This window comes from Ascochyta rabiei, chromosome 21 (genome assembly GCF_004011695.2).
Source record: "Ascochyta rabiei chromosome 21, complete sequence".
Lineage (NCBI taxonomy): Eukaryota > Fungi > Ascomycota > Dothideomycetes > Pleosporales > Didymellaceae > Ascochyta > Ascochyta rabiei.
In genome coordinates, this window is record NC_082425.1 from 117,585 (window position 1) to 143,311 (window position 25,727).

At 50.1% G+C, this 25,727-nt stretch overlaps 8 protein-coding genes across 8 annotated transcripts, besides 35 other annotated features; 3 read left to right on the forward strand and 5 right to left on the reverse strand.

The window, feature by feature from the left end:
- The first annotated feature begins 661 nt into the window (after window positions 1–661).
- Window positions 662–863: a dispersed repeat.
- A 324-nt stretch (window positions 864–1,187) lies between these two features.
- Window positions 1,188–2,345, reverse strand: EKO05_0010881 (uncharacterized protein; the record flags this gene model as incomplete). Its single annotated transcript, XM_038947337.1, has 1 exon — window positions 1,188–2,345. One exon carries the CDS (start codon window positions 2,343–2,345, stop codon window positions 1,188–1,190), a length of 1,158 nt encoding a protein of 385 aa, XP_038793137.1.
- Window positions 2,203–2,227: a tandem repeat.
- Window positions 2,346–2,989: 644 nt separating the features above from the next.
- Window positions 2,990–3,460, reverse strand: EKO05_0010882 (uncharacterized protein; the record flags this gene model as incomplete). Its single annotated transcript, XM_038943914.2, has 1 exon — window positions 2,990–3,460. The coding sequence occupies one exon, from the start codon at window positions 3,458–3,460 to the stop codon at window positions 2,990–2,992; it is 471 nt and encodes a 156-aa protein (XP_038793138.2).
- Window positions 3,461–4,354: 894 nt separating this feature from the next.
- On the reverse strand, window positions 4,355–6,013 carry EKO05_0010883 (uncharacterized protein; the record flags this gene model as incomplete). The annotated part of the gene is made up of 1 exon (XM_038947338.1): window positions 4,355–6,013. The coding sequence occupies one exon, from the start codon at window positions 6,011–6,013 to the stop codon at window positions 4,355–4,357; it is 1,659 nt and encodes a 552-aa protein (XP_038793139.1).
- Window positions 6,014–7,096: 1,083 nt separating this feature from the next.
- On the reverse strand, window positions 7,097–8,289 carry EKO05_0010884 (uncharacterized protein; the record flags this gene model as incomplete). Its single annotated transcript, XM_038943901.1, has 5 exons — window positions 7,097–7,359; window positions 7,428–7,801; window positions 7,861–8,078; window positions 8,130–8,200; window positions 8,256–8,289. The coding sequence occupies 5 exons, from the start codon at window positions 8,287–8,289 to the stop codon at window positions 7,097–7,099; spliced, it is 960 nt and encodes a 319-aa protein (XP_038793140.1).
- Window positions 8,290–8,951: 662 nt separating this feature from the next.
- Window positions 8,952–10,703, forward strand: EKO05_0010885 (uncharacterized protein; the record flags this gene model as incomplete). Its single annotated transcript, XM_038947339.1, has 1 exon — window positions 8,952–10,703. The coding sequence occupies one exon, from the start codon at window positions 8,952–8,954 to the stop codon at window positions 10,701–10,703; it is 1,752 nt and encodes a 583-aa protein (XP_038793141.1).
- A 381-nt stretch (window positions 10,704–11,084) lies between these two features.
- Window positions 11,085–12,929, forward strand: EKO05_0010886 (25S rRNA (adenine(645)-N(1))-methyltransferase; the record flags this gene model as incomplete). Its single annotated transcript, XM_038947340.1, has 1 exon — window positions 11,085–12,929. One exon carries the CDS (start codon window positions 11,085–11,087, stop codon window positions 12,927–12,929), a length of 1,845 nt encoding a protein of 614 aa, XP_038793142.1.
- Window positions 11,567–11,588: a tandem repeat.
- Window positions 11,590–11,657: a tandem repeat.
- Window positions 12,930–13,202: 273 nt separating the features above from the next.
- Window positions 13,203–15,070: a mobile genetic element.
- Window positions 15,071–15,752: 682 nt separating this feature from the next.
- Window positions 15,753–15,782: a tandem repeat.
- Window positions 15,783–15,875: 93 nt separating this feature from the next.
- On the reverse strand, window positions 15,876–17,530 carry EKO05_0010887 (DNA damage-inducible protein 1; the record flags this gene model as incomplete). Its single annotated transcript, XM_038943712.2, has 2 exons — window positions 15,876–16,591; window positions 16,639–17,530. 2 exons carry the CDS (start codon window positions 17,528–17,530, stop codon window positions 15,876–15,878), a joined length of 1,608 nt encoding a protein of 535 aa, XP_038793143.2.
- Window positions 17,440–17,484: a tandem repeat.
- A 200-nt stretch (window positions 17,531–17,730) lies between the features above and the next one.
- Window positions 17,731–17,794: a tandem repeat.
- An 852-nt stretch (window positions 17,795–18,646) lies between these two features.
- Window positions 18,647–18,720: a tandem repeat.
- A 49-nt stretch (window positions 18,721–18,769) lies between these two features.
- Window positions 18,770–18,804: a tandem repeat.
- Window position 18,805: 1 nt separating this feature from the next.
- EKO05_0010888 (uncharacterized protein) lies at window positions 18,806–20,138 on the forward strand (the record flags this gene model as incomplete). The annotated part of the gene is made up of 2 exons (XM_038943754.1): window positions 18,806–19,063; window positions 19,605–20,138. 2 exons carry the CDS (start codon window positions 18,806–18,808, stop codon window positions 20,136–20,138), a joined length of 792 nt encoding a protein of 263 aa, XP_038793144.1.
- A 202-nt stretch (window positions 20,139–20,340) lies between these two features.
- Window positions 20,341–20,510: a mobile genetic element.
- Window positions 20,464–20,560: a dispersed repeat.
- Window positions 20,555–20,751: a mobile genetic element.
- Window positions 20,752–20,807: 56 nt separating this feature from the next.
- Window positions 20,808–20,837: a tandem repeat.
- A 76-nt stretch (window positions 20,838–20,913) lies between these two features.
- Window positions 20,914–21,360: a dispersed repeat.
- Window positions 21,322–21,358: a tandem repeat.
- Window positions 21,357–21,360: a direct repeat.
- Window positions 21,361–21,850: a long terminal repeat.
- Window positions 21,361–25,727: part of a mobile genetic element that runs on past the window's edge.
- Window positions 21,361–25,727: part of a mobile genetic element that runs on past the window's edge.
- Window positions 21,582–21,629: a tandem repeat.
- Window positions 22,592–22,815: a mobile genetic element.
- Window positions 23,078–23,241: a mobile genetic element.
- Window positions 23,351–23,670: a mobile genetic element.
- Window positions 23,351–23,688: a mobile genetic element.
- Window positions 24,128–24,351: a mobile genetic element.
- Window positions 24,506–24,636: a mobile genetic element.
- Window positions 24,509–24,669: a mobile genetic element.
- Window positions 24,509–24,672: a mobile genetic element.
- Window positions 24,827–24,996: a mobile genetic element.
- Window positions 24,827–25,041: a mobile genetic element.
- Window positions 24,827–25,086: a mobile genetic element.
- Window positions 24,830–24,948: a mobile genetic element.
- Window positions 24,830–25,071: a mobile genetic element.
- Window positions 24,836–25,053: a mobile genetic element.

Sequence of the window (25,727 nt, forward strand, 5' to 3'; positions counted from 1 at the left end):
ATAAGAGGAAGAGAAACTTTAAAAATTAAAAAAGAAAAGAGGTTATGTACATGTGCACTGTATAGTTTCTACTTACTCTATTTCTTAGGCTACTATACCTCTTTAGTCAATACAGCTAAGGGAGAACTAAGCTAAGCTCTTATAAGAAGTGCATGTAATATTATAGAAATTAGTAGTGCTAGGGTAGTGGATTAGTTATTAGTATTAAGTATGTATTAGAGTAGTGTTAGTAAAGATTATTATAGCACTTACCACTCGAATACTTTATGTTATTTCCTACACTTCTCTCTTCTTATAAATCTCCTCTTCTCTTTAAATTTTATGTGTGTAGCGTGGTGGGTTTATGCACGATAACAAGACAAATGCAGATGTGTTGAACAGATTGTTCATTGTAGCTTAGAGATGAAGAGAATTCAAATTTCCCATTAAAGATACTAACAACCTTGAAAAATGGTTCACAAGTGTCTACACTGTATCATCGCAGCTATGGACCTACAGTCAACGGACTGATATCACTGCGTTCGCTGTCCGACCGAGATGGATTGTACGATTCTCCATATCTCCTCTACATTCTATACAGTGTACAATACCCCCTCTGACCGCGTTGAGAGAAATATTGTCTTCCTATTATAATCTCCACTTATATCAGAGGGCTCAGTTCACTAGCAGCTATCACGCCCTGCTAGTACATCCCATCCAACTTGGCGGGGAAAATGCATCCATCGTAATCTTTTCTTCTACTTGCAAAGAGCTACGCCTACTTCCCGTAAGTAGACCACCTTACCCGCCCTCGGGTAGCTCCTTGCCTGCTGTTCCAAACCACCAGTCCCCCAGATCCTACAATTGTGCTTGTGAAGTCAGCCCGAGGCTTTTGCGAATCGCTCGCTTGTACTTCCGCAGGACCAACGGCTGCCGACTATGGCATGGGCGTAGGATAAAAGGTACTAGTTCAAGAAGCTTTGCAACCCGTGCGACGCGTGAGCGGCATAATATAGCAATTTTTCCTTCTGCACGTTCAGAACGTGTGTCTTGATGTAACGCGAGCTTGTCACGACAAAAGTTCGGTGTCTGTTTGGTAGATTGGCATGCTGTTAGAAAGAAGACTCTTGTTTACCCTGTCTCTAGTGGTCTTAGCACTACAGCTCAAGTAGCTCGGTACGCTGGGTAGACTTAATTTGTCGTTGAATTTATTTAGAAATTCGTCTCGACGCCTGCTCTTCCCTCTCTGCCTCGAGTAGCTTCTGCCATACTAACCAAGACCAGCTTGCATGGTCTGGCCCATCGTGTTCCAAGTCCAGCAACCTGGCCAGCTTAATGATTTTCGATTCATAAAGGGCGTCACCTATGATATGCTTGTCTACAATTTCCACGAATAAAGTTTCGGCTGACTTGTTGTAGTCCGGGCTGATCTTCAGGGCGGGATCCATCAGAGCAGTCATAGCGTAGACTCTGTCCCGTGGATCGGCACAATTCGTGCGAGGCCAGTATTCGATTCCAATTCCCCAGGGAACAATGTATCTATAACGGGACTCGGTGTTCATGAAACCTCGTGCTTCGAAAATTCGTCCGGTTGCACTCTTTGGATGTTCATCGACAAGTTGCACAGGAACTATAAGCCTCGATGGAAACTGTCTTGCACGAACAGCGAATATCTTATCGACAATTGGTGCGGGTATACATGTTGGCCCGCATTGTAGCTCAAGCTCGGCTGCGAGAACGCATTCCTGCACTATCCAGGCTCTCGACCAATACGGATCTTGAAGCAGTGCCGCGAAAGCAGGATTTCCTGTCATTTCAAAGGCGGCAAGGTCTGAAGGAGAGTATACAGTATGCGTTTCCGGATCGAGAATAAGATCTGCCAAGATCATCATAGCTCGTGAGTAGTCGTCTCTAGCTGGACCAAGCCAGATCAATACTTTCGAGGCCCTAGAATAGATCCGGCCCATGATACCAACTTGATGATTCCTCTCGAGATTGCTTGTTTGGTCGATGCACAAAGCGTCGATCCAGAGGCATCTCGACTCGGTGCCCCGCGACTGGTCCATCCGCCTCTGACGAAGGAAATCCCAGAGATTCCGACGGACCAGGAATGACTCCCCGTTCAGTTTAATGCTTTTCGTCGCGGCTTCGGGGCCCCACATATAGGACAACGCAACAAATTCTTCGTCCAGAGAGGCTAATCGGAGGCTGCACGAGATAGGCTCGTCGTCGTCGTTCGTATCGTCGTTGAGTATCTCCAGAAGTCGGATGGTGCTGCTGTTCCCGATCGGCAATGGTATGGTGCCGTAGATTTCTGCGTTTCTGGTTGACAATGTTGGCGCGGAAGCTTCTTCGTGGGTGGTCATGGTGAACCACGGTCCTCGCCAGGTGCTGGCGATTGGTCACGTGGGGGCGAAAGCGACGCCAGACACCGCTACAACTTTGGATAACTGGCTAGTAGAACAAATCGGATGTCATTCGTCTGTTATATAGAGTTCTCGTCCGTGTAGGAAGTAGAATGGTGGCAAGGCTGGAAGGTTTCTGCCCGCATGTTCACACGCTAGCGTGACTGCTAATGCAGAAGCGACGCCTGACTAGCGACACAGCCCCCAGTCTTGCATCGTGCGTTGGCTACAGCTACGATATGTATCAGTAGTTTTACGCGCAACTATACCTCAATCCACTCCTCATCGGTATGATTCACAGCCGACGTCTTTATATGCAACTCTCGATCCCAAATGCCTCCCTTCTCAACAGCTCCAAACACATCTTCCCAAGCCCTTCCAATATCCACCTCATCTCCAACCATGTCCATACCAATTTTCCTTGCCACTGCTCTGATATCTTCCATCACATCCTCCGCGCTCTCATACCCCCCATTCCAAGCCTTGACCAGCACCTTGCCCAATCCCTCTTCTTCCAGCTCCTGCCACAACCCCTCATATCCTCTCTGAGCAATCGCACACTCCAGAGTGTGGTGGTTCTGCCCATAATCTGCGGTCATATCATCTCACTTCGGACTCGACGGCTCCCACGGCCATCCGATCTTATCCTGCTCACTACCCGTCATCAGCCGCCACACGAAGGTCGCCCGTTGAAACAGGTCCGATTTGACACCGAGCATTTCTTTGCCGTCTTCGGTGTAAACGAATTTTTCGCCACCGGGGTTGTCACTTCTATCGTCGAAAGGTTCTTCAGCTCTGTGCTCTGGCGAGAATTGGCTAAACGATAGAGTGTTCAAGCCTTCGGGGATAGTTAGGGCGTTGACGAAGCCGGTGAGTGCGATGGAGAAGTCTGGATGGAGCCAGTGTGAGCCCAAGACGCCGAAGTTGGAGATGATAGTTCTATGGGAGTGCAGAAAAGAGATAGCCGAAAGAGTCTGAAGCGCCCAGCGGTAGTAAAACGATAGTACAATTTTGTCTTCTTGAGGTGAGGAGTTGATGATGGGCGCTATTATGTTGGGCAGAGTCATGCCACTCATAGGACCAGGTGTGAGTTTCTCTAAAAGCAGGCCGCCTATTTTGTTGTCGTACTCCCCACTGATGATCCCATTCAGGACCCCGTTATAGCTTGGGTTTCATCAGTATCGCCTGTAATCGCGTCAATGTAAGCTTCATACCGGACAATTTGTGGATGATCACCACTCAATCTTTCATATATACTCTTCAAGCGATTCACAGCCCAAGCGTTAGTTTCTCTCGGATCGCAGATCTTCTCTGATATCTAATATACAATGATCTGTCGTCCATCTCGGTGCGGTACATACGCCGCTTTTTCATAAGAGTTGGCGTAATAGGTTTTGGAGTCCTCAGGCGCCCGGCTAGCCTCTTCTGGTGCACGATTGCCGTAGTAGGGCCAATGGCGGCCTTCGGGGAACAGGATGTTTTTGTCTTCAAGCGCTGGAAGGAGGGAAAAAATATGCCCATGGCTGTGTCTACCTGATACCAGATCACTTTTGGGTTGAGCAGGCGTTGAGATAGATGCGAAGATGAAGGTGGAGACTAGACTGATTAGGCAACCACAGGAGTTTGCCTGTTTCGGCCAAGCGTGATAGGTGTGACTGCTCTATGGATTCGCAATCGTTGTACCCTCTGGGGTTGTGTTTCTGTGAATCACCAGAAGTATGGTCGGTGTTTGTGCATAAACTTTGTCCGGCTTACCGATTGTAATGTCAATCAAAAATCGAATATCGCTAGTGAGCAAGTGTTCTTCTGGCACTCCAAGGCCTTGATCGATAGTGCATACCTAGGTGTTGATCAAAGTATCATACAAGTTGCTGAAATGATCCGGAACAACAGGGTGTAGTGCTTTCGGAATACCTCTCGCCCCGGCTTCCAGGGAGGCCTCAGAAATACCCTACTGCGATCTCATGCCATCAATATCGTGTCAACACAGTCTCGCCATCTAAGCCACCATAGAAGCTGCCAAAGAGGCTCCCGTTGATATTCTGTAGAGTCCAGTCATCGTCGAATGCGGGCAATGGCTGCAACCATTGCTCGTCCCATCCTGTGAATAGCTGCTCCGCAGCGTTCGGTGGCGCATTAGTGGGTGTAGGGAGCAATCGCTCAAGCTCAGACTCTGTTGTACCTCGCACCTTCGGCTGAAACTTGATGGTACCAAAGTACGGAACGTGAACTTGAAGCCTGCCGTCGTTGTCGACGAGCTCTCCGTCACACTCGGCTACAGTGTCGTCGCCCTTGGTCACGACCGCGCTATATCCAACACCTGTTGCTGCATCTGCTTCAACATCCAGAAGGCGTTGCATTATGATGCACAGCTTTGCAGCAATCTCATCGTTCTCCATGTCTTTGAGGATTTGGAGGGTGCGCTCCATCAACCCGCGATCGCTTACATGAGTATGCGCCAGGAAACTCGTTGTAGATGCATCAGCGTGCGTTCGTACTTCGATTCGTGCAACGCACATTGCTGTCAGAGCAATCAAGGTAAGGTAGTCGATGCTTCGGCAGTAAAGCCCTCCAGGAGTCCACGCGCGAAAGGCGATGAAACGGGAAAGGATCTCGCGGCTGGCGTGGACGATTGCGATCTTACTGTGACTGTGTTTGCTCACACCTGACACTAGGCAAGGCAAGTGTAGTCGAATGAGAAGATGATAGTGCGATAACTGATAGCAGATCCGCATTGTCTCCTGCAATGGATAAAGTCCACCTTTGCGGATTTCCTCAAGGCTCGGTATCAGCCACCATTGAGGAGGCATCTCGTCGCTAGCTTTTCGCAATGACGTATCGATCTCAAACACCTTTGTGATATCGTCTCCATCTCGTCTCATTATGCGTTCTGCGATGGCGCACTGCAGACGCGCCAGGCGATCGAGTGGTTGAACAGCTGGTGACGCTGCACTGACAGCGCACTCTAATGAGGAATATGGCAGCCCTAGGGTAAGTGATAGGTAGCGATCCATATGTACCATATGAAGGCACATATGTTCAGCATCAAAGTTGCTTCTTGTGCCAGGGTCGAGGAATCTGTTGGATGCCAAGTTTTGATTCCGATGCAGACCGATCAACTGTGCAATAGATATCGCACGACGCAGTGAAATCCAAGCGCGATGAAGCTTTCCAGCATGGTTTCGAATCATGGCTTCGATCATGATGCATGCGATGCCCTCAACGGAAGTAGTCAGCTCTTCGTTGGTGGTCACGAGGCGAAACGCGGTTTCGACAACCTTGAGCGATATTTGCGCATAGTGATCGCGAAGGGCTTCAGGAAACACTGTGAGCGCTCCTTGCGAAAGACTACTTAGCATGAGCAGCTTCTGTGCTATCAAAACAGGATGCGAGCCTGGCGGTGGTAGTCGTAGCATCTCTTGCGTGGACCAGAGTTGCGGACTATCCGAGGCAGGCGAAGGCGCCTGAAATAACATGTGTAGATGTTTCGAAAGATCAGGGGGTAACTGGCAGATGCGGTCGATTTCGGTTTGGGCAGGCCACACTGCGATAAGGTCTCGAGCCAGTCCAGTGTATTCGCTGGCCAGCGAAATCTCGGAACACTGAAATTGGCTCACTGGTGTGAACATCGTTTCGTAGGGCGTTGGGTTGTCAATAAGTCCAGAAGACTCGTTCCTTCGCGTCGTGAAGCTATCGTCCCTCCTGACCAGCTTGTCGAGAACATCCTCCAGCGTGTCCAACCGTACGTAGTACGGCCCGTAACGGTTACGGGTTACGGCCGTAAATATAGTAAGTAACGGCAATTATATGAGCCGTAGCCGTATACGTACTGTAGCTATACATAAAGCTGTAATACAGTTGTAGTACGGCTAACCTTAGTGTTAACAATAGGGGGATAGGGGGGGCCGCACGGGCCACTATCGTCAAAACTCAACACCACGCCTAACGCGAGGCCTCAACAGTATTACCACCTCCTCCCCCACCACGCTACAACGCGATTATCGCGTTTTTTTTTTAATGTTAACACGCACAAAGGCAGATAAAGCCTATAGAACACGTTTCTAAGCACAGAAGTGTTACAGGATGGGCCTCCTTTACAGTTATTAACTACGCTAGACTAAAAATAGCAACTGTACACCCGTAGCTACGTCTCTACGCTGTAAAGTAGGCCTACGCCGTAATTTTAGGACGTAACGGCCAACAATAATTGCCGTTACTTACGGCAATCGACCTTTGCCGTAGCCGTTTACTTACGGTTGGACACGCTGACATCCTCAATTCTGCTAAGGCGCACCCCAAGCTTATCCTTGTTTGTTGGACTACTCACAACAGGCTCTTCAATATACTCCTGACTGAGACAATCATCGCCTCGTGTGATGCAGTTCCTACATGCAGTGTCCTCGGGCGAAGCGAAGATGCAGCGAACCTTGCGCCGCTTGCACTCCCAGCAGTTGCGCGTGCCCTTACGGACTTTTCGTCGCTTGGTGGACGGCTCTGACATTTGAGATCGGCGACAATTAGTTGGAGTAATGATAAAAACGTGAGAAAAATGGGAGATGGTAGAGATGCAAGTTAGGTGGTCCCTTCTTGTTCACTTTGTCCGAATTCGGCCGAAACGTGCTTACGTCTCTCCTGATGACAGCGCCATTGAATCAACACAACGCAAAGGTCATGCTATACTTCAGTCACTACAGAACTCGCTTGTGCAAATCTCACGCCTTGCCATCAAAAGCTGCTTTCCAAATCTTTTCCGCGGTCTCAGACTCGTGATCGGGCAGCAACTTGTTCCACTCATCGCTTGTGTCAATCGCGCCCTCCTTCGCGGCCAGCAAAAGGCCAGTTATGAAGACCTTGCTTACCGCCTCAACATGATCTGGGTGGAGAGTTGGGTGGTGCAGTATGGGCACCCACGAGCTAGTCCAATCGCCAGCTTCCAGACCCTCCGTGGAAATTCTGGTGACGTCGAATTCCGCACCTGCATAGCATTGATCAGCGCATGTTCTCACTACCCTTGAAAGTACTGAGGAATCGCAATCGACTTACCGCGTATGTTCTGTCCCAGCTCGATGAGCTGGTCAATTGAGAGGATTGACCCTCTTATGCCTCCAATGACAGGCCACACGCCTTCATATTCCACGGCCTTTGTGACGACACTCGCCAGGTCTTTAACTGTGGTGAAACTCAGTACATCTCCCTCTCCACCCTCCCGGATGAGCATTCTCCTGTTCTGAAAGTCGAACGGCGTCTCGAGACTCTGAACATGCTTGGCCGTCATGTAGGGGCGGGAGAGATAGTCCGTGAACATGCCGGGCTGGAAGAGACTGTACTCGAGCACCTTATTGTCTTTGTTGATCTCCTGCAGATATTGACGAGTTTCGCCTTTCCAAGAGAACCAGGACATGTGGTCCAACTTGGTGCTGGCACCTGTTAGTCATGACGGAGGGCAGAGTAGGGTGATGGATAACAGAAGACTCACGAGAACCATTCACTAGGTGCAAAGCGCGTCACGCCGGCGCTGATCGAGGCGTCGATCAACTTCTTCTGGGCAGCTGCTGCCTCCGCCTGGCCGAGGTGGGCAGCGAGGAAGGAGAGGACAGTGTGTGTGCCCTTGAACAGAGAGACCAGTTCGTCGGTGGAAGAGTAGTCTGTTTTGGCGTATGTGACGCCGGAAGCTGTGTCGCTGGCAGGAACATCCTGATAAAGTCAATTTGGCGGACCCTAGGCTCAGAGACGCGTCGACCTTACCCTCCGAGTGAGTACCAAAATATTGTGCTTTTGAGTAGCTACAAGAGCATCGATGATCTCCCTTGCGACACCTAGGAATGTATGAGTATCAAAGCAGGAGTGAATGCTGGATTTGAGGTATCGTACTACCGGCGCCACCTGCGATTGCGATCTTGACCATGATCGATGATGTTACGAATACTCGCTGTATGCGAGGTTGAAGTATCGTATGATTTTGGAGAGGATACAGAGACTTGCTGTATGAAAGGAGGTAGTCGGTGACGATTGTGTTCTATATACCTGCTTCGACCGAACCCTCGGTCAAACGACCACGTGCTCCAGCTCCACGATCAAACGGCATCTCGACCGAACCACACCGAAATGTCCAAGCCTAGCACCTTGCTTTCGACCGAAACAGCAGGTATATTGTCGGACCGAAAAACACGCCGTCGAATTAATACGCACAGCCTGCGGTCGAGATTCTCGGCTGCTGATCTCATGGTGCCCAACATCCAATACCACAGCAACAGCCATCAAGAAACCGGTATTTTTTGTTTGTGTGTTGATTGAGCTAGCCAAAGAAAAAGGTGAGGTTTACGGGAATGGTGATGATTTGGTGTGTGTGTGACTAAACCTACTCGTGGCAAGAAATTGACGTATTTCGACGTGTTCTGGTGATGAGCTATTCAGTCTGCGAAGGGTGACGGGCAAAGAGCGAGGTACGTGTAATTACGGTGCCTGTAACGCTTCCATCAAGCACTATATATCCTCTACTATAGCAACTTGCTCTCGCGATGTTGCCTACTACATCCGACCAGCAATACACCGACACCAGAGTATCAAATGCACAACCCATCAACCCACGTCTGTCTGACAAACGCATCCAGACACCCTCTAGACCCACAGAAATGGCTCCTCCTCCCTACCTACCGCCTCCGACTAACGCTCTTCTACACGTCGCGGTACCGCCGGCCCTCGCAAAACACCACCACGATCCGCAAATTCTTCGCGAGTCCAGAGGCTGCCAACGACGCGGCGCTGCAGCTCGCCAAGGACTGTCGCGGGGAGGGCGAGGCGATCATGCTGGTGGCGCGCAACGAAGGCGATGTCGATGCGCTGAATCGGTACGCCGTGGGGACGTGGGATGGTAAGACGGCAGTCGCGGGGAGGGTGCCGTGTAAGTGGAGTTTGATGTTGGATTTCGAGCGCGAGAGGCTGTATAGTCATGATAGCGGCGATGTGACTGCGTATGTGGAGGTTGTGCGGTCATGGGACACGGATGTTAGGAGGAGGGGTGAGAGGGTATCGTTGGAGGAGCTGCAGAGCTCGGGTCTGGAGGGCAAGCCGCCGCCGGGGTTGGGCGGCGCGGTGTTGTATCGGTTTGGGAAGTACGAGATGCGGGATATGCGGGCTTGGCGGCGGTTCGTGATTACGACTTCGTTGGACCGGAAGGAACGTGAGAAGCTGGAGGATCTGTCGGCTTTGTTTGCAGATGGTACGGTCGCGCAACGCCCTATCCATGCGTGGTATGCCCAGAGTATATCTGACACGATCGCCGGACTGGAAGAGAACATGCAAATTCTCCAACTTGCCGCAGCACGACCACGAGACGCAAAAATACGCTTCGATTTCGATACAGCGCCTGTTGAGAGCCCCGCAGAGATTGGCTGGCGCCTTGCGAAGAAGTCTGTCGTCGCCAAGGACATTGCGATGTTTAACAGGAGAGTGGAAAAGTTGAAGTCAGAGGAGATGAGGCTTGATATGGAAGCTGAGAGCAGACCGATTTTGGAAAGGACTAAGACTTTTGAGGAGCCGAAATACGAGCTGGATTATGATTGTGAGTTTCTGGCAGAGAGCAGGCCGGCCCTGGCACGGTATAGAACGGATCAGCCGCCACCAACATCGGCCAGGATTGGCAAGCAGATGGATGAGGAGGCAGAAGGTGTTAACCTTCCTCTACCAGACGCTATGAGGGCAGAAGAGGATGACCTACCTCTACCAAACGCAATGAGGGCAATCGCAGAGGAAGAGAAACTCTTACCTGGTCTCGGTGATGGTGCATCGGTATCACAGGTAGGATATCACAACGGCCTCATTCGAACAAGTCCCAACGAATGCAAGTGCAACGCTCACCGGTGGCGACGCGAGAGCTTCCCAAGTCACAAGCCCTTGCCCTCGTACGAATTCTCACCACCAGAACAGCTAGAGGCAAGGCTAGCTGCCCAGCTCGTCAACCCACCGAAATGGGCGCTGGATCCCACGCACATGCCTCGGAGCAGGCAGCCCTTCATTCCAGAGCGGGCGCTGTATCCAGAGCCCACGACGCTGTGCGGGTACATACGGCGGCAGCTCGAGACGACAAGACCAGCGCCGCGTGAAGCGTATGTCCGGTTTGGTGTCATGGACGAAAGGGACTGCGAGACGAGATGGGGTTCGGAATGGCGGCTGCAGTGTCAGAACGATCAGATGGAGTGGGATCACGAGCGCAATGTGAGGAAGCGGTGGAAGAGGCCTAGCAAGCCGCGGCTGAATGATTATCCAGTGAGCGAGTTGGACGGGTATGAGGGGGGTTTGCTTGAACACGAGATGTCTTGAGTGAGGCAGCTATGTTATGTCTGCGTGGGACCACAATTGAAAATGAAGTGTAGCTGGTAGTTGTGATGTGCTGTGATGTGTTGTGATGTGTTGTAATGTGTTGTAATATGTTGTAATGTGTTGTAATATGTTGTAATGTGCTGTAATATGTTGTAATGTGTTGTAATATGTTGTTACGTGTTGTAATATATTATAATGTGTTAGGATGTGTTGGGATGTGTTGGGATGAGGTCGTCCAGGGTGGGTCCAGGAACTCTGCGCTAGAGCCCCACTCCGCTAAGCGAGGCAGATCCCTGTCGGAAAAACCAAAGTTTCGCAGCAGCGCCGCAACGCCAAAGCACAGCGCACAACATCTCCCTCCACCTCACACACGCCGCAGTCATGTTCAGCGTACCGGGCTGGAACGTCTCGGCGCCCATTGCGGCTCAGGTCGAGCAGCCGAAGCCACAGGACCCGAACAAGCTCGGCAAGAAGGCGCAGAAGCGGAAGCGGGCGCAGGACGAGCAGGTCAACACCGAGGACCTGGGGAAGCTGTGGGGGGAGGCCGAGACGCAGAAGGCGCAGAAGGTGCAGAAGGCGCAGGCACCCAGGGCTGAGGCGCCGAAGAGCCAAGCGCCGAAGAGCCAAGCGCCGAAGGACTCGGATCTGCCGGCGCGGGCGCTCGAGCGAGCAGCGCAGGACGAGGCAGAGGCGGCAGAGGCGGCAGCTGAGGGAGACAAGAAGAGCAAGAAGCGGAAGCGCGGGCCCCGAAAGAACGCCGCCATGAAGGAGGCTGCCGCTGCAAAGGCCGCCGAGGCTGGCGTCACAGAGGGCGATGCTGTCCCGGCAGGACCCAAGGCCGCCGACCCAGACTCCAAGCGCTCGAAGAAGAAGCAGAAGAAGGAGCACAAGGCGGACAGGGCGGACAAGGCGGACAGGGCGGACAAGGCGGACAAGGCGGACAAGGCGGACAAGCCAGAGACAGCCACGACGTCCAGCAAGCCCGTCGAGACGCCCGCCCTCATGGACCCCGTGGCGCTGATCCCCGAGCCCGCCGGCCTCACGCCCCTCCAGAAGTCGATGCGCAGCAAGCTCGCCAGCGCCCGCTTCCGCCACCTGAACGAATCGCTCTACACCAAGCCCTCGGCCGACTCGCTCTCGCTCTTCGCCGAAGACCCGTCCATGTTTGAGGACTACCACCGCGGCTTCGCGCAGCAAGTCCAAGTGTGGCCGCAGAACCCCGTCGACGACTACGTCGAGTCCATCCTGAAGCGCGGCTCCATCAAGATCGCCAAAGACCCGTGGCGCGCCCAGATGCGCGAGCAGAAGAAAAAGGGCCCCGTCGTCGCCGCCCAAGACACCTCCGACGCCGACCGCCCCGTCATCCCGCGCGGCAACAACAAACCACTCCCGCGAGTCCACGGCGGCAAATGCCTCATCGCCGACCTGGGCTGCGGCGTAGCCTCGCTCTCCTACCGCCTGCAACCACACCTCTCCTCCCTCAACATCTCGATCCAATCCTTCGACCTTTCGCAGCCCTCCGGACCGAGCAAATCCCTCGTAACCGTCGCCGACATCTCTGCCCTCCCGCTGAAGGAAAACAGCACCGACATCGCCATCTTCTGCCTCGCACTCATGGGCACAAATTGGCTCGACTTCATCGACGAGGCGTACCGCATTCTACGGTGGAAGGGCGAGCTCTGGATCGCCGAGATCAAGTCCCGCTTCGGCCGCGTCTCCAACAAGAAGGCCAAGCCCATCCCCATAAACTCCATCGGCAGCCTGAACAAGGGCGCCAAACCACCCAAGAAAAGCAAGACACCCAAAGACAAGAAGAAAGACGACGTCGAAGGCATTGAAGACAGCGCCGACGAAGCTGAACTCGCACAAGCCGTCGACGGCGCCAGCGGCCCCGAAGGCACAGACGTCAGCTCCTTCATCTCGGTGCTGCAATCCCGGGGCTTCATCCTCGACGCCCTGCCCGAGCGGCCGGGCGACGCCATCGACCTCAGCAACAAGATGTTCGTCAAACTACAGTTCGTCAAAGGCGCACAGCCCACCAAGGGCAAGAACGCCGGCACAGAGGGGACGAGCAGCGGCGCGCGAGGGAGTTTCAAAACGAGCAGTGCGCTGAGAATGGGGATCAAGGGGAAGAAATTCAATGCTGTTAGCAGTAAAGAGGAGGAGCAGGGAGGAGCAGAGAAGGACAGGGAGGTCCTAAAGCCGTGTTTGTACAAGATTAGGTAGATACATAGCCTACTGAGAGAGACTTGGTGTTGCAGCAGAGCATACACGTATACTGCGCAACGCTCTACATAAGAGCGTGCAGGAGATATAGAAGCACGTAACTATTAACACACGCGCTTGTAGAGCTAGATGAACTATCCTCTAGTACTCTACATGGTTTCTTTTTATCACATCTTAAAGAAATTAGAAGGATTTATTAATTACTTAAGTGTGTACTAGAAATTGAGGGTCTACTTTTAAAAAGGAAAAAGATGTTAATAAGAGAAAAAGAGGTAACGTACCCCACGGGCGAGCCGCTCAACGGGCGAGCCGCTCACTTTTGCCAAGCCCCCACCAAACTCCACCCTATTATGGCCCAAAACAACCCAGTTTGGTGCTGCAAAGTGCAGTATGGCCTGTAATACTATTTAGAAACTACTTCTACCTCTTTCTAACACGTTTGCGCGTTGTGTCCTGTCTGATTGCACTGTCCACAGCGTCTTTAGGAGGGCTCACCTCCTTTAGCGCACACCTGCTTCTTTGCCTTCTTCCCATTACTACGCGCCCTAAACTCCTTTAGAGTTGTTAATTACAGGCTATCCTTAACTATTAGGGTCCCTTCTACCTAAACTTACTTTCTTTTATGTAATTTTTGTTATATAGCTGCCTTATTAGTAGCTTAAAGCTAAGTAATCTCCTGTTGCGCCAACACTAGCTTATGCGCAATTATTGCTGCCTCTTTTACTACCTTCTTAAACGCCTTAACTATAGAGGTAGGCGAACTATCTATATACCTCTAAATCCTTGTCTTTATAAGCGTTAATTGCAACCTAAGTTTAAGGGTGTTGCTTAGGGTTTGCGACTGCCAGAGCTTGTTGTTAACAGGTAGTAGTAGTAATAGAGTGCGCAACTTTATATTAAGGGCTATTATAACCTAGTCTAGGTTAAATAGAACTAATCTAGCACCTTAGAACCCTCCCTAGATATTCTTAGAAGTAATTACAGCATTATAGGCGCGTATAAAGCATAGTAGGAACTCTATCTTTATAATATAGTTAATCTAGTTATATATAAGTATTTTAGCTTAGCGCCTATACGCCTTCTTTAAAGTAGTAAAACAACCTATATTAAGAGGCTGTATAAGGTGTAATAAGTAAAGAGGTAAACAAAGAGTAATAATCTTGTTATCCTTATAGTATTGCTAGAATTTAAGAGAGTTGTAGCTCTTATAACTATTAATAATAAGTAAATAGTAGGTGCTAATAGTACGCTCCTTTGTATGCCTGTTAAAGTGCTTTAACCAGTTAAGACTAAGCTTGTTAGTAGTCTAGCTGTTATTAGAGACTCTAATAACCTAGTTGTAAGGCAGATCCTCTTCTTTGTACCAGGCAGAGAGGTAGTAGTAGGCTTTAAAGATAAGGAAGGCCAGAATAGCCTATCCTTTAGCATTAATACTTACTATAGCCGTAGCCTACTCTTAGTTGCCTAGCTAGATAGCCTTTGGCCGACCCTGTCGTTCTAAAGCTGTAACAACTACTTCTAGGGAGATCTAGCCTATTATAAAGCCTGTCTTATCAAAGTTGTATATGTCTTTATCCTAGATGCTATACTTAGCTTTAATATTAGCTACTAGGCTAAACTAGCCCTATAGAACCTTAGAATCCTTATAGAGGGCTCTCTTGTAGTTGTACTTGTAATTAAACTTAACTTTAAGCTCTAGGTGTTGCTTAACAAACGTACTAGGCCAGTTTACGCTAATAGAGCCTAGATTGTGCTTAGCGCGCAAAGAATTGGCTATAGTAGCTATATCTAAGAGCTAAGGAGAAAATCCTTGCACATCTAGCTTAAGAATATGCTTAATAATTACCTCCTTCTTATTGTTGTCTAGCTTCTGTAAGTTAGCTATAGAATCTGCGCGTGAAGGTCGTCCTGTGTGTTGGTTGCTTAGTGTCTTTTAAGGGACCCTGTAGATAGCTGCAGCGCGTCGCTAAGAGAGATTCGCGTCTTGTTTAAGAGCCTGGAGCGCAAGCTGTATCTGAGCTTCCTTTAACGCGTCTAAATAGTGTTGTTAAGAAGACATTGGTGTAGGAGGAGAAGTTTGGTGGGGGCTTGGCAAAAGTGAGCGGCTCGCCCGTTGAGCGGCTCGCCCGTGGGGTACGTTAGTCTTAAAAGTAGTGATGGAGACTGAAATAAAAGGCCAAGTAGCACTAGCATATGGTAACGTCTACCTCTAACCTAGGGTTAGTAATAGGTGCTTTTCCAGCCTACGTGCTTACTATCTAGGTAAGTACTGATACCTCTTTAGTATGCCTAGTAGAGTAGGCAGATCTGTGTCCCAGCAAGAAAGCGAAAAAGAAGAAGAAGGGTTATAAAAAAAAAAGGGAAAAGAAAGTGGGTTTTATACATTACCTGACAAGCCTAAACAACAAATTTCTCACCAACAAGATTATACTAAACCCGACTCAAAAAACCCGACTCAGAGATGAAGAAGCGCGGACGCTAGAAACAGAAGCTAAAATTCCCGCACCTCTAAGAATAAAAACACAAACAACAAAAAAGGAGGAGGTGATAGTAGTGAATTCAAGACTGGGGTTGTGTGATGATTGATAGGTGTTGAGATGGGTAGTGCGCTAAGGTGGAGAGGGAGAGAGATGAAGTGGAAGAAAGGGGTTTCATACTGTTAGCAACAGAGAGGAAGAGAAGAAGGAAAAGCAGGGTTGAGAGGGTGGATCGTCGAGTTGGATTCATGCAATCAGCGAACGCTGGGACCGGCTATGTGTCATGGCTGTATTGTGTCTACCTGGTCTAGCTGGTAGCTTCGTGTCCTGCGCCACCCATTGCACATGTGTGTGTGTGTGTGTGTGTGCGTGCGTGAATAATACAGAGGCAAGGCTGCTTGTCAGCTGAGCGTAAAGGAAGGGTATCTTTGATGCTGAAAGCGTGTCATTCGTGGAGTGCCAGGCGAGCTCAGTTGAAGCCCATGAGGATGCTGGCGGCCATGTCGAGGTTGCCGCCCGTGGCTTCCAGGGCTGCAATCACCTGCGCCCGCCCGGAGCCGGTGCTGGCAATGAGCGTCTGGACGTGGTCCTCGGGGAAGGAAGCGCTGGACGAGGCCGCGGGAGCCTTGCCGGCGGCACCGCTGGGCGCCGACTGCGACGGCGGAGCGCCCGTGGCAGCAGAGGGCTCGGCGGCTGTCGTGGCACCCGCAGGTCGCACAGCGCCCGTCTTGGCGCCGATCTCGGTCCCGTTGGGCCCTGCGACCGTGGGCTCGTTCATCTCGGCCTCCTCAAAGGAGCGTGGGATTTCGGATTCGTGCAGGAAGGGCACCTCGATGCCCTCGAAGCAGAGCGCGTTCTTGTCGAGGTCGATCTTGGCCTTGTAGCGCTTCAGCATGTCCAGGCCAAAGAGCAGATCGACGTCCTTGCCCTCCATGACGGTAAACGCACAGGGCATGACGGCGCCGCCAATCTTGATCTCGGCGTGGTGGACGCGACCGAGGATGCGCGCGGTGCCAACACCGCGGGCCACGCCGGCGTAACGGGTGTCCATGAGACGCATTATGCCGCAGCGTTCGGCGCACTCGGGGGACATGATGGTGGCCTGGGCGCCCGAGTCGACAAAGGCCTTGACGGGCACGCTATTGACCTCGGTGTTGACGTAGAGCATGTGGACGCGCACGAAGACTGCAGGCTGTCAGCGAGGGCAGGGTGAAGAAGAGGGACGGACAGACCCTCTGGGTTCTCGTTGTAGGCCTTTTCCAGATTCTCGACGACGCGGTCCTGGCGGATGAGCTCCTCGATCTTGCGCTGGGCGTCGATGTTGAAGGGATCCTCGTTGAGCTTCTGGATCTGCTCGCGGCGCTCGCGCTCGGCCTCGTGCTGGTGGCGCTGTCGCATGGTGAAGGCTTCTCGCCAGGTGTGGGCGTCGTGGACGGCGGCGGCGAGGTCGGGGTCCTGGTTGCGCAGGCCGGCGAGCTGGCGGGGGTCACTTAAGAGCTGCTGGCGCAGGGCCTCTGGATCCGGGCCGCCGGCGGGCCTGGGGGTGTTTCTGCTTGAGGCATGCTGGCTGGGGATGGCGGGGCGGCGCGGTTGGCGGATGACGACGGCCAGCATCTCACCATCCCTTATCCCCGCTGCTTCCAGCGTCTGTGTCTCGTCGGCCAGCGTTTGGCCGTTGAGGAAGACGCCCTGTGACGCGGCGGGCTTGCCCGTCTCGGCCTCGATGAACGCCTTGAGGTCCTGGATGGTCAGGCCGGGGGGCAAATCGAGCGTCAGCAGGTCGTTGTCCAGCTGGGTGCCCGACGAGGTCATGGATATGGTGACGCGAGGCCTGGAGGCGTAGCAGCGCCTGGTTAGCAGGCGGCCATGGTGGGTGGCACAGGGACGCTTTGGGCGAGCACTCACATGGCGGGCTCCTTGCGTGTATGCAGCTGTGGCTGAAGGGGGCAAGAGGGCGTGGTACTGGGTGCGGCGGTGCGGGGGAGCGGGGGAGCGGCGGTGCAGGGCAGCGAGCGGCTCTGCACAGGAAAGGTGGGTGGAGGGGTGGAGGGGTGGAGGGGCGGAGGGGCGGAGGGGTGAAGGAGGTGCTGGCGGTGCGAGTACCAATGTGCCAGTACCAACCATGTACCCAGTCTGGTCGTCGAGCAGCGAGGGCGAGTCCTCGATAGACGCCGCTTGTGCCTGCTGGAAGGCGGTGGAAGTCGGTGGGCCCCGCGCTGGAGCTCCGGCGGACGGTCAATCAGCAGAGGCAGAACGCTGGCACGGCGGCAGGCCCCAGGGTGCGTGAACCGTGAGTAATATACCTACACAGTAGCACGCCTACCCTGCCGTCTGCTGTCTGCCGTCTGCCGTCTGCCGTCTGCCGTCTGCCGTCTGCCGTCTGCCGTCAGAGGTCTGCGGCCTGAGCTCTGCAGCCTGGGCTCTGCAGTCTGGGTTTGCAACCTGGGCTCTGCAGTCTGGGTTTGCAACCTGGGCTCTGCAGTCTGGGTTTGCAACCTGGGCTCTGCAGTCTGGGTTTGCAACCTGGGCTCTGCAGTCTGGGTTGCAGTCTGGTTTTGCAGCCTGGGCTCTGCGGCGACGTTGGGCGCCATCGCCTGTACGTCGACGCTGCACACCTCGAGCCTCGAGAGCACTGCCTGGGCGTACTGCTGGAGCTGGGAGCGGCCTCTCTGCACGGCTGAAGGCGCATCCTGGCTGGTCCCTGGTCGGCGTGGGTCCTCATCGCCTCATCTACACAGTACACCACCAAGGAGCACCGTGATCAGAACCTCGGCCCTTGACCAGCCAAGACCAGGATGCCGAAATGCATGCCTGGCGAGTGACATCATGGCCGTGCCGTCATCAGCGTTCGCTCACTCTGCTCCCGCCTCGAGCAGACTCCAGCGACCGGGTTGGCGTGCCCTCTCGACAGCTGCTCGACAGGGCCGGCCGGGCGCACGGCAGGAGGGTGCAACACGCAGCACGCCCTCGCCGCGCAGCCATAGGCCAGACCAGCGTGTCAGAGAGTCGTGCCACTGCCCCCTTGCTGCAGCAGCCGTCCAGTGCTTGCAGGACATGACAGCAAGCACCGGTGCACTCACAAGTAGAGGAACATGGCACATGCAGACACCAGAACCGCCGTCGCACAGACAGCTGGCTACGCGAAGATCATCAAACGGCTCGCCCTCGCTTCCCGCAACCGCCGTGTGGATCTGCAACCACGGCAAAGGCTGAGACCATCTGGTGCGCGCGGGGCTACCTAGCCAGTCCAGCCAGTCCAGCCAGTCCAGCCAGTCCAGCCAGTCCAGCCAATCCAGCCAGTCCAGCCACGTCCACCAACGACACCGCACCACCGCTGTCTTCTGCATTCGTGCCCACTTCTCGCCATCACCACCTGCACAACCCCCACCACCACCCCAAATGCCTCGCGATCTGCTAGCCGATAAGGCCTTGGAGTCCATGCCCCGGCTGTCGAGAGCGCCAGCCGCCGCCAGCCCAGCTGATGACGAGAAGAAAGCCAACGCCTACGGCACAAGTCTGGTCCTGGTAGAAGACCGTTTCAAGAACACGACCAAAATCCATCCGTTTTCCTCGCTACTCAGCGTCGACGACCTCGACGACTGCGATTGGCTCGAGCATGCCGCCTTCGACCCTGTCGAGGCAGCCTCACGGGAAAAGGTCAGTCAACAGCGCGCACTCGTCCCTCTCCCCTCTGTCCATGTTTGGCGCTCATTTCCATGCGCGGTGCCACCTCGAACGAAAACACCGCGTATGCGCGCCATGCACCCTTGCCTTGCCATCGACCCATTTCTGCAGCACCATCACTGTACCCAAGTCAGCTACTGTACCCAAGTCAGCTACTGTACCCAGGTCAGCTACTGTACCCAGGTCAGCTACTGTACCCAGGTCAGCTACTGTACCCAAGCCAGCTACTGTACCCAAGTCAGCTGACTGCGAGTCCCATCTCGCGTAACGCTCAGGAAAGCTGAATCGATACGCATCGTATTCTTGCCCGTTTGTGCAATCTCGCACGGTTCACTGCTCTGACCTCGTTTACTGCTCTCACCTCCTTTACCTGTTCTGACCTTCTCCACTGCCCGGCGTCCTTCACTGCTCGACGTCCTTCATTGCTCGACGTCCTCCACTGCTCGACGTCCTTCATGGCTCAACGTCCTTCACTGCTCTAACTCGCCTCGCACCAACAGGCTAACGCCCCCAGATCGAGTACCGTCTCCGGACATGCGGCGAACTGTGCACAGGACTCTTCTCCTCGGCCTACCCCACCACTGCAGGACCCCTAGGCAGCATACAAAAGACACGCGCCTTCCCCTCTGTCGACTCCCGCGACTCAGACCGCAAACGCATCCTGCTAGGCCACATCATTAGCACCAAGTCGTCCTCCAGCCTCGTCACAGACGACGCAATGGACTACCCCAAGGACTACCGCACAAACTACCAGCTCACGCCCCCCACCGGCCACAACGAAGACGGCGACACCCTCTGCCTTCACTCGCTGTGCGTGCACCCGGACTTTGCCAGCCGGGGGCTCGGGCAGGTGCTGTTGAAGAGCTACGTCCAGCGGATCAAGGACGCAGGCGTGGCCAAGCGTGTCGCCCTGCTCTGCAGAGAGCGCCTGATTGGCTTCTACGAGAAAGCCGGCTTCACAAAGGTGGGGCCTAGCAACTGCCAGTACGGCGGCGGGAACTGGTTCGACATGGTGATTGAGTTCAATAGCCACAATCAGGATTCCTAGGAACTACAACACAATCTAGAAGTATAGTAAAGAGCATGAAGACGCTAGCGCTGTAAAGCACAGCGCTCTACTGTATAGAGAGCGTCTCATCAGCTTCTATTATAAAGATAGCTTTATTACAGCAGACCTCTCTATAGTAGCTTTCGTTTGCTATTACAATTTTAATTTTATTTGAACATTAGAAGAAACTACTAAAATTTCCTATTTAAAGCTCTCTATAGGCAGATTTTAACAGGTATAAGAATTACCATTACTAAGCCTCTAAAAAAATTCATCTTAGTATAGCTTAAAATAACCTTATTTAGCACTATAAAGTATAGCATAGTCTATAACACTATTTAGAATTTACATCTATCTCTTTTTACATATTTATAATAATAAAGAATAATAGAAGTCTCTTATAGGCGTAGGTAATCTGTATAGTAGACTTTATAAGTATAAAAGTAGTAATCTAGTAAACTAATAGACTTAAAAGTAGAGTAAACTAAATAGCAGATAGTAAGCTATAAAAGGGTAGAGAGAGAGAGCTACTTACAGTAGTAAGGCCTATACTATTGTAGTAGAGTAAAGTATAGGGTTAAGTAAAGAGGGCTTAGAGGGCTATTAGGGTTTATTACAGTGGTAAAAGGGTAGAGGTTAGGTAGGGGTAGGGTAAATCACGTAATGTACCCCTACCCTACTCTACCCCTACCTACGCTAATTCTATGCTAAGAGGGTAGGGGTAGGGTAGGGTCTATATAGGGTATAGGTAGGGGTAGAGTAGAGTCTATATAGGGTAGGGGTAGAGGTAGGGTAGGGTCTACATAGGGTACAGGTAGGGGTAGGGTAGGGTCCACATGGGGTAGGGGTAGGGGTTAGGTAGGGGTTAGGTAGGGGTTGGGTAGGGTAGGTGTTAGTGTCTAACTCTTTAACTATAGCAGTTGTTGCAAAACCTTGTACTACAGAATTATAGAGCAAAACAAGCGCTTTTAAAGGGTCTATATACTGTGAGATTCTAATTAAAACTAGTAGAGTTACAGCAGTTGTTGTGTAAATCCTAGGTTGTTACAATGTAGGCCTACGTAACAACTGCTCTAGCTCTACTAGTTTCCCTTGGAATCTTACATAATATAGACTGTTTAAAAGTACTTGTTTTGCTCTACATTTTACTTATACAATATTTCTTAATAGCTACTTTACTATAAGAGTTACAGGTAGGGGTAGAAGTAGGGAAGAGGTAGGCTGTTGAAGTCGTACTTTAGTTAAAGACCGTAAGCACTGATTCTATTGGTTCTCAGGGATAAGTACAGTTACTGGATCGGTAAGGGTTATCAACTAAGCAAAGCTTGTGAAGATAGGGTGCAATGAATAGTACAGAGTAGACTGTCTAGTTCAAGAGCAGGTTAAGATTCTAAAGACAAACTTAATTAATAAGGTTAAACACGAACTATAAGGGTTATGTTCCTATTAACTATATACTAATAAGATACATTACTTATTAATAAGTAACTAGAGTTAGTCTAATAAAATATATAAGGGTGCTTGTGGACAAGCATATTGTACCATGCTTGTTAACAAGCAGTTACGTGTGTTATGTTTGTTAACAAGCAGTTACGTGACATCCCTATCTGTTCTGTCCTTCTCTACTGTTCGTTCCTTTAGAGCGGAGTCAGGGGTCTTGGTTGGCTGGTACTTATGTTTGTGCCGTGCCCTAGCACAGGATTGTAACACTATCCCCTCTTCCCCTTTAGTTTGTCCTTAAACTATATAATTGTCTTTTAGAGTTTTATATAATCTGCAATCTCTGTATCTAGTAACCTGTAAGTTAAGATGTCCTTATACGCCTGCAACATCCGTCTTATATTAGAAATCTGTTAAGCTAATACACCTGCTAAAGTCCCTTACAATTGTTGTTTCTTTAGCAGCTATAAGTGCTTTATTATACCAGGTAGTCTAAAAGGTCTAAAGTGTGCTAAGTGTATAAAGGCTGGTAAGCCATATATAAACATGTCTTAGGCGTTGTTAGATAAGACTTGTAAGGAGTATAAGAAAAAGGTAGAAGAAGACAAGTTACTCCTTGTAACTGTTATTGTGCAATTATTGCATAATAAGAAAATCCTAAAACAGGCAAATAAACGCGTGCGGCAAAAGGCGCTGTGTTTGGCAAATAGAATGGTTAAGGCTGGCGAGTTAGACCTGGCCGAGGAAGTCAATCCTAACTGTCCTGCAGCGTCCATTGGCATGTGTGCCTCGCCAGCTACCTAGGGCGCTCTTGGTTTAATTGAAGAGTCTGTTGCGAATCATGGTACTTGCGTACTAATCGGCGGCAACTTGTAAGGTGCGCAGGTGGTTCCTATGTGTTTTCTAAGTCTAGGTATCCTAACTATTTAACTAGGTACCTTTATTAATTGCCATTTCCCTTATATGTTACTATTTTTTTAACTTCCTATTTATCTTCGCCATTGGCTTAATAATGGAAGTTCTCCTGGATAGGCGTTCTAGGGTTGGCTGGTTCTAATAGAGATATGTGGAACACTAGGTAGATCTTTGCATCCTTTAGCAGATTAAGTCTATAGTTAACTAGGCTTATCTGCTTAGAAATAAAAAAGGGTCTAACTTTGACGTGGTCTAGTTTTTTTGTTAGTCTTTGTGTGCGAAGGTTTTTTGTAAGGAGATAGACTTTATCCCCCTCTTTCAGCTAAGGTGCTGTTTTTCTTTTCTGGTTAACATATGAGATTGCTCGTTCTTAAGCCTTACTAATGTTTTCTAGTGCCTTTTTATGCACTTCCTTCAGTCTTACTACTAAGGATATTGCTGATTCGGTCTGAATTAGCGTGTCCAGACTCCTGGTAAAGAGATTTAGGTGCATCCCATAATTCAGAAAGAACAGTAATTCTCCTGTTACTTCTAACAATTTGTTGTTGTATGCAATCTGCGCCATAGGTAACAGCAAAACCTAGTTGTCTTGCTGCTGGTTGCTGTAAATCCGTAGATATGTTTCTATGGTCTGATTCGTTCTTTTAGTCTGTCTATCCGTCTGCGGATAATAGGCTGTAGAAAGCTTCTTCTTGGTACTAATAGCTGCCAAGAGCGTGGTCCAGTAATTTGACGTGAAGAGCTTGTCTTAATTACTAATAATTAATTTAGGTATGCTATAATGCCTTATGTGTTAATCTAGGAACACTTATATAAGCTGCTCTGCAGTATAACTATATTAAAACAGTATTATTTTAGCGTACTTTGTAAATCTGTTAACTATAACGAAGATCGAATCGTAGTTGTATCTAGTGACAGGGTCTCTTGAGGTAGGCAGCTGAGTGACGAAATCCATCGTGATGTTCGTCCATGGTGCCGTTGGTGGCTCCATTGCCTGCATTTCTCTGTATTTTGCGTGTGTGCTGTGTTTATTTTGCTGGCAGTTAACACAATTTTTAATGTATTTAGTGACCTTGTCCTTTATATTGCTAAACTTATAGTGTTGCTTAATAAGTTCTATTATGCGTGTAATTCTAGGGTGTCTGTGTAGTAGGTTATTGTGGTAATCAGCTATAATTTTGTCCTGAAGTTCCTCTAGTACGTCTGATGTAATATGTTAGTTAATTTCAATTTGCATCATGTTGTTGAGCTGTTGCGATAGTCCTAGCGATCCATCGTTGTTGATTCCTAACACTGCGAACTAGTTGATTGTTTTTTCTCCAGCGAGGTTGTGTTGTCGGCTCAGTGCGTCAGCTCTACTATTGTCCTTGCCTGGAGTGTATATTATCCTGAATTTGTATTATCTAAGCATCTCAGACTAACGTACTTGGCGTCTATTTAAGACTTTACTTATGGTAAAGTATACTAGGTTCTTGTGGTTAGTATAGATAGTGAGTTCTAAGCAACTTTCTGCGTATAGTTGCTAATGTTCCAGGGCTGATACAATTACAAGTAATTCTTTGTTGTGCACATTGTAGCGTTCTTCTGGTCCTAAGAACTTGCGTGAGTAGTATGCGATAGGGTGCTATAGTCTATCTTTTTCTTGCGTGATACATGCGCCTAATGCGAGATCTAAGGCGTTAGTCTCTATGCGTATTAGTTTGCTGCTGCAAAACGTGATTAATGTAGGAGGTGCAATACAGGCTTGTTTAAGTGCCTTAAACGCATTGTCTTGTTCTTGTCCCCACTTAAATGGTGTATCCTTCCGCGTGAGCTTCGTCAGCAGGATTGCAATCTTAGAGTAGTCCTTAATGAAGCGTCAGTTAAAGTTAACAAATCCTAAGAATTCCTAGATCTGTTTAACCGTCTTTAGCGTCTGCCAGGTCCTAACTACTTCCACCTTTGTTGGACTGATCTTGACTCCGTGTCGTCCTACAATGTACCCTAGGAATTCAACTTCCTCTTTATGCTATTTGCACTTTTTAGGTTTAAGTTGTAGGTCTGCCTGCTTTAGGCATTCTAGCACTTCTGTAACATGTTTTATGTGCTCTTCTAGTGTCTTGGAGTACACTAGGATGTCGTCTAGGTACGCTACCACAGTTCTGTTAAGGTGTGCTCTCAGGACGTTATTAATCAACTCCTAGCACGTTGCTGGTGCGTTTGTTAGACTAAACGGCATAACTAGGTACTTATAGAGTCCGTATTGTGTCCTAAATGCTGTTTTCTATTCTTCTTCTTTCTTTATGCGTATAAGGTTGTACACGCCTTGTAGATCTAACGCTGTAAAGTACTAAGCTCCTGCTAGCCGGTCCTGCAACTCTGTGATGTTCGGGAGCGGGTAGCGGTTCTTAATAGTGATTTTATTAAGCTTCCTGAAGTTGATGCAAGGTTGTAGCTTGCTATCCTTCTTAGGAACGAACATGATTAGGTACCCTGCAGGTAATTCTAATCTTCTAATAAATCCCTTCTTAAGGTTCTCCTTAATGTACTTATAAAGTACTTTAAGTTCCTTTTCTAATAACTGGTATAGTGGCCTAAAAGTCAGTGTCTTTCCTTCCTAGAGCTTGATCTTGTGATCCTAGGGTTTATGCTTAGGCAGGGCTTTTGCTGTAAGCTCTTCTCTGAACATCTCTGCGTACTGTTGGTAAACGTCAGGGATGACAGGAGGTGCACTCTTCTCCTCCTTAACTCTCGCTTTGTGATCCGTGGGGCTCTCAGTATCTGCAGAGTTGACCGCTCTATCTTGGCGCGTCTTATGTGTTAAAGAGATATTGTTAATCTTCTTCTTATCTACCAGCTGCTGCGTACGCTGCGTAGGCGTAGATGCATTAGTGCTACATTTGCATCCTTCTAACAAAAGTCTTTCTTGTGCCTAGTCTATCTTTAGGTTATACTTTTGTAACTAGGGAAGTCCTAGTATAATGTTGTGCGTGGCCTTTGCAAAGACGTCTAGGTTTATTTCCTTGTAGTGCCCCTGTATCTGTAGGGGTGCCGCTATTACTTCGAACATGATCAGCGGTTCGTCTGGCATTAATTCTCTGTTGGCTACTTAGAGCGAGTAAGCGTGTTTCTTGCGATATAATCTAAGTCCAGCTTAGAACACTATTGTCTGGGATATGTAGTTCGCTTGTGCTCCTAAGTCTAAGAGTGCTAAAAAGACTACTCTATTTAGTTTAATAGGTAGTTTAATAAGGT